The sequence below is a fragment of the Triticum aestivum genome, chromosome 3A (genome assembly GCF_018294505.1).
Source record: "Triticum aestivum cultivar Chinese Spring chromosome 3A, IWGSC CS RefSeq v2.1, whole genome shotgun sequence".
Classification (NCBI taxonomy): domain Eukaryota; kingdom Viridiplantae; phylum Streptophyta; class Magnoliopsida; order Poales; family Poaceae; genus Triticum; species Triticum aestivum.
In genome coordinates this window covers 736810413-736816573 of record NC_057800.1, presented here as the reverse complement: position 1 = coordinate 736816573, position 6161 = coordinate 736810413, and the positions used below count along the sequence as shown (strand labels likewise).

At 45.3% G+C, this 6161-nt stretch overlaps 2 protein-coding genes across 3 annotated transcripts; one reads left to right on the top strand and one right to left on the bottom strand.

Annotated features, from left to right (window-relative positions):
* Positions 1-1201: 1201 nt before the first annotated feature.
* LOC123057335 (1-aminocyclopropane-1-carboxylate oxidase homolog 1) lies at positions 1202-2407 on the bottom strand. Its single transcript, XM_044480367.1, has 2 exons — positions 1565-2407; positions 1202-1465 (listed from the first exon to the last, which is right to left on the bottom strand). Exons 1-2 carry the CDS (start codon positions 2405-2407, stop codon positions 1202-1204), a joined length of 1107 nt encoding a protein of 368 aa, XP_044336302.1.
* Positions 2408-2940: 533 nt separating this feature from the next.
* On the top strand, positions 2941-6006 carry LOC123059589 (uncharacterized). Of its 2 annotated transcripts, none has more exons than XM_044482123.1 (4): positions 2941-3078; positions 4624-4716; positions 4944-5421; positions 5561-6006. In XM_044482123.1, the coding sequence occupies exons 2-4, from the start codon at positions 4658-4660 to the stop codon at positions 5621-5623; spliced, it is 600 nt and encodes a 199-aa protein (XP_044338058.1). In that variant the 5' UTR covers positions 2941-3078; positions 4624-4657; the 3' UTR covers positions 5624-6006. The 2 variants fall into 2 exon arrangements, with proteins under 2 accessions (XP_044338058.1, XP_044338057.1); XM_044482122.1 differs by having other exon boundaries at positions 2947-3078; positions 4551-4716.
* Positions 6007-6161: the final 155 nt, after the last annotated feature.

The window sequence follows — 6161 nt, the reverse complement described above, 5'->3', positions numbered from 1 at the left end:
TTTTTAACACTTGTTCATCATTTTAAATTATATTCAATATTTTCGATCAATCTATTGAGTCTGCCCTATAAGTGTCACAAACTGCCTTAGAATTCGCACTACAATAACACCAAATAATTTCCTCGGTGGTGCTTTGCTTCAACCAGTTGGACATGCTTGGCACGACCAAACCCGGCCACGATCGATGATGGTCTCAAATACCAAGCCACCTTGCTGGGAACAACACCCTTAATGCTGGCAGGACGCTTCTTCAGTGTTATCATACAAGGCGTCATGGCTCTCGAAACAGGCGCAGGGGAGCCACCACGGCTGCAGGTGGGATCGCACTATGAGCCATTCAACCAGACGCTCCTAGGGTGTCAAGTGGGATCGCACTTATATTCCACTTGTAAGTCATTTAGTTCAACTTAGTTCAAAAAACATCTCAAACTTTGACTTGTGGATTTAAAGACCACTTAGAAGTGGGACTTTTGATTCCTCTCTCTGTTCCTGATGAGAGACCACGCCCAACTTGATCAAAACAAAAGATAAATAATTGCACATACGGGCATTGGGAGGGAGACGTACTAGCGTCTGCGGGCAGGTCGAGCCCGGCGTCACCATCGTGTCACCGCTCTTCGTCGCGCCAAACAACCCGCCTCCACCACCACTTGGGACGACAAGCAAAAGAAGAGCAGTGGGATGCCACTTATATTCTACTTAAACTGTTGGTGGTTTTAGTTAGCGACTTGATAACTCCCACGGTTGCTTTCAAAGAGCAATAGTATGTTTGTCTGACCGTTCAACTCCTGACTTGCTTACAATTATATACTAGTCTCTCCGTCTCAGAATATAAAATCATTTTTAACTCTATAAATGGTCTTATATTTTGAGCAGGGGGACCAAAATATAAAACGTTTTTGTAGGCTAGTTAAAAAAGTCTTGTATTTTGATACAGATGAAGTAGGTAGGACTGATCTCACGATTGGAGGACAATCGCCATAGTCTGGAGTCCTGGACCATTTTATTCGAGTAGAAGTGAGGGATTAAAACCGCACCAGAAATACAAGGTCCTGTAATAATAGCAAGTACTCCCTTCATTTCTTTATACAAGGCCACTATCAAAAATACATTTTGCATCAATACAAGGCCACCAACAGTAACCGAGGCAAAAGGTAATGATGCCGATGCCGATCGAGAGACAGCTGAGCTCTGGTACTAATTAAGAGCTTGGTTCGCTCGTGAGCGCGAATTGCTGGATGGACGAGCTGCCATTCCCGAACTTGCCTTTTCTCGAATCCATGAACTCAGTCATGGTGAAACTCCGGTACCGTCGGGGCTTGTCTGCCGTCACGAGCTCCGGGAGAGGCTCGATTATGTGGGAGTCGCTTGGATTGAAGAAGAGGGCGATGGATACCCTTGATTCCTTCATCGACTTGACCCTCACCCTGTGATCTATGCTAATGTACTCATCGTTCGAAAACACCTGCATGAGCCATTAATTACATGCATGGTGTGCGCGCCTAAGTTGGTGACGGAAGCAGAAGCAGAACAATCGCAACGCATGCTTATATACTTAGCTTACCTTGAGCAATTCTGTGATGTTTATTAAGAGCGTTCCAGCCACCGGCGGCACGTCTATCCACTCCCCATCGTCGACATGCACCACGAGCCCTCCGACGGCGTCCTGCACCAGCACCGTGAACAGGAATGGGTCGGTGTGGTCCATACCGCCGATCACCTTCGCGGGCTCCGGGCATGGAGGATAGTAGTGGGACGCCATAGACGCAGCCTCCATCTGCATAGTCTTCTCGAGCCACTCTGCACCGACACCGAGCGCCTCTGACAGCAGCGCCCCGATCTTCTTCTTTCCGAACTCCGCCATGACCCGGTGATACTCAAGCAACGGGTCCCGGCAGCTCGCGGGGAAGTGGCCCATGTCGGGACCCGGCGGGGCGAGGCTGATGGTGAGGCTGTCGCGCCAAGGCAGGACGGGGATGGCGTCGGGCCTGGCAGCCTGCCGTGGCCGGTCGTTGCGGTACGTGCTGAAGCTTACGCCACCGACGGGCGCGAGCGTGTAGAACGCCGACCGGACGGCGGGAGGCAGCTCGTGGAAGGCGCGGACGGCGGACAGGGCGGAGTCAATGACGTCAGCAGGGACGCCGTGGTTGGTGACGTAAAAGATGCCGCAGGTGCGCGCGGCGGCGTGGACGAGGGGCACGATGACCGAGCGTGGGAGAGAGAGGTCGATGGTTGGGATGATGAAGTTCGTCGTCCCGAGTGGCGGTGGAGGCGGGCTGTTCGGCGCGAGGAAGAGCGGTGGCACGATGGTGACACCGGACTCGACCAGGCCGCAGACGCCGGTGCGGGACGCGTAGAACTCGTCGAGCGCCGCCGTGACGTCGTAGTCGTCTCTTGTCCCGGCCATCCTTGCCTTCCGCTAGCTAATGATATGTGATGAGATGATCTAAGATGTAGTCTTCCCACTTAGCTCTATATATAGGACACATCTTGTCTTCTTGCAGTGGCCTGGGTTGCTCTCGGAATATGCCTGCATTTGGATGCTAACGTATCCTGAAGGATTCCGGCAATTTATTTTAACGGGTTTGCTAAATCTCATTCGGATGAGAAACTAATTGGTCTCATTCAATTTTTCGACCGTCCGATCGAGCCACGCGACGATTCGTGCTTCCTCCAGCTGGACTGCTTCGTAGCGACGGGAGGCGCAGTCCATCTGTTTGTCCCGCTCGTGGACCGTTCTGTTTTCCTTTTTTTCTTCTCTTTTTTGTTTTGTCGGGCCGGAAGCGACGCAGGGGGGTAGCGAGTTGTTGCGGGCTGGGCCTCCGAATTGTTTTTGTTTTGTTTTTGGGCCGCGCTTGTTCAGAATGCGAACAGTCTAGCCCTGCTACTAATGTCCAGACGTGTTTGCTGTCGTCACTCTCCTCGCCTCCTCGCCCCACTCTCCTCGCCTCTGTTCCCCTTCCCATCGTCTCTTTTTCTTCGCGTGGTCTGTTTCCCTTCCTCCTGTGATTTTTCAATCTAAGCGTGGAAGTACTTGGTGGGCTTGTGGCGAGAGAGATGGCAGGGGAGGCCGGCGAAGTGAGTTTTCGTTTTCTTTTCTTGTCATTTTTGTAGATTTGTTTTTTGCATTCTAGGGTTTGTTCTACTGTAGTTCATCATTAACTTGGGGGAGGGGAGGGGGGCGGGGTGATGAATGTTTTTTGAGTGTGGAATGCTCATGTTTGGTCTAGAGCGGTTTAAATGTTTTTTGATTGTGCTCCTAGGTACAGATTCTGCTCTGTATGAAGTTGTTGGTCTACATATAGCTGCTAAATAGTAATCATAGGCACAGATCCTGCCTTGTATTTTTCATAGATACATACATTGACTGGAACCAAGAATTTTAAAATATCAAGGCTTCAGTTTTATTTACCAAATGTCCTATCAATAGCTGTTTTTGGATCCCCTGTTTATCTTTTTTTTAGATCCCCTGTTTGTGGGACTATATGCAGCAGATAGCACCCAGATCCTCTTCTGCTTATCTATGGTAGAGATAGTCCCTAGGCAATAATGTCATGACTTTGTTTTTTGTGATGAAAATCTCTTATGTGTGCATCAAGTTTTCCTTTTTCTTTTGTGATAATTGCCTGCTCTGGTTCTTCTTCATTTTTCAGTAGCTTCCTTCCAGTCTGTTTGTTGGTTGATGTTCTTGCTTGTTCTGATTTTGCGTATCATTTCCATGTGTTTTCTGAATGAGCACCTGCTGCATATTATCTGATTGCTTATACATTGCATGGCTTCCATATTATTAAGGTGTCTCTCAAACAGGGGGCTGCCCTCTGTTTTTTATGGGTTGTGCTCAATTTTTTAGGAGCGCATATATGATTATGGCTTCTCTTAAGTTTATTCATCAGTCTCTTTTTACTTTATATGTTCGCCATGTGGAATTGATAACTTTGACTAGTTGGAGCTTGCTCGTGTTCTGTCTCCGGTTGATCACCATAGTATGTACTGTAATACAACCCTTTCCTGGAGCACTTGCTTGTGCAGAATTTTTAGTCTGTTTTTTTGTTTTGTTTCCTTTTCATCGAGTGGATCATTCACTTTATGTATATAATTTTCGTTCTTAAGAACTAATAACTTACATCATGTAAATATAGTTTGTGAAATTAGAATCTCCTTCTTGTCGCAAAAGAAAGCGTACGTGATTTCGATTTCGCGTCATTTTTAGGCAGTGGAAACTAGCCTAAGGCCTTAGCTGAAACCGTCCCTCTGCTCCTGCACAAGATTTCGAAGATACTCTATTATTTTCGTTTGTCAGACATTTATACGCTTGAATATATTTTAAGTTAATTTAGTAATTTCAGTCAATCCCCGCCATGGCAGTCTTGAACAGATGAGTCAAGGAAAAGAGTGGTCTGGGAGTGTCTAGTTATCAGATATGTGCTTTTCCATTTTGGTTTAGGTCATTTTGTTATGTTCAGTCAGTTCTGTGATCCATGCACATAATTGTTTTTGTAATTTCAGTCAATCCTCATTCTAAAAGAAGACTGTTGTCCATCCTGTTTCAGGACGCCCGACTTTGGACCTTTGAGGAAATGCTTGCAGTCAGCCTGTCCCTTAACTGTTTTTTTATGTTGTCAGGTTTTTTCTTGTGAGCTATGTGGGAACTTTTGCCATGGCGGTGCTGACAACAACTTCAAGATCGACATTCGTGATGAGTTCCTGTCTAAAGCGGTAATCAGTTAGTATTTTGCGTCTTTATGTACTTTGTTATTTGTTTCCTAGTTCAGCCGCAGTGCATCAATCAAATGGTGCATCATTTTTGTACAAGTCATGGTAAAATTCTTTGCGTATTTTGCCATGGATGGTCGCGCTCTTTTGTATTCAGTCATGTTTTTTCTATGTTATGTACAGTTTCCTGATTATTATTATTTTCTTTTGTTTTTTACATTTTTTTGTAGACTGTGCCATGCAATGCAAGAGTCTACGATCAATGGCGTTACCACCGACTACATGTGTTTTGAAGCGCATGGACGCAAGTACTCTGTCGACATTGTGAAGGGGGCACACAGGACCAGAATCAAGGGGAGTGGCTGGAAGAAATTCACTTCTGAATTTTCTCTTCAGAAGGGTGCTGTGGTCATTTTTGACTTGGACAGGCGTCCCCGCCAGGCACATGTTGTTGTTCAAAGTGATGACTTGGACATAGTTGAAGGAAGCTCTTCAGACGGGGATGCTGATGAAGAGATGATAGATGGAGACATCACAGATGTGGATGAAGATGGTGGCAGCATAAAGATCGAGTATACAAGGGGTCTAACTCTGAATGATGCACAACAGGACATTCTCAATGAACTGGTGCTCAACTTCAAGTCCAAGTTTTTAGGAGTATCTTTTCTACACTGTCTTACTACAACTGACACTCAAGTTGGACAAATGGTATGTTTTGTTGTTTCTTTTTTATTAAAATTTGCTTTTTGTGTTTACTTTATTTTTGTTTATATGCATATTTGTTTTCTTAAATGCATGTAGTTTTGTTGCGTTGCTTCAAGCTTTTAATTTTTATGTTTTTTGTTAGCTATTCTTTGTTGTGGATACAGAAAGTACCAGTGAGGGTTGCTACAAGCTTAAACATCCCTAAAGGAGGGTTGGCTGGTGTTCGTTTAAGCAGTGGGGAGGCAAAGACTCGCGTCGAATACCAGACGTCTACTGATGGACGTATAGCTTTCAACAAAAAGCAGTGGAGGCGTTTCCTTTCAAAGACTACCTTGGGAATCAACGACTGCATCTTCATGTTCTTCAAGGCCAGCAAGAAGTCTTACATGAATGTTACTGTTGTCGTCAGCAAGCTTTAAGTTTCATTTTCTTTTCGAGAAGCTATGTTCCTAGTTATGTAGTATGCTGATGCAAAACATCGCTGCGGTCTTTTGTTTATGCGGTTGACAAGAACCAAGTAACCCCCCCCCCCCTCGTCGTTTGCGATGTTTATTATCTATGTGTGTTTTCAAAACTATGTGGAATATGCGTTTCTCGTAATGATAAGTGATGTTATATATTTTTGATCAGTATGTTCTTTTAGGAGTAATTGTGTTTACGTTTTTCCAATACTTTTTTTGTTTATGATTTATAACGATAAACACCCTTGCCTTTCACGCACTATACATGCAATTTGTTTGCCC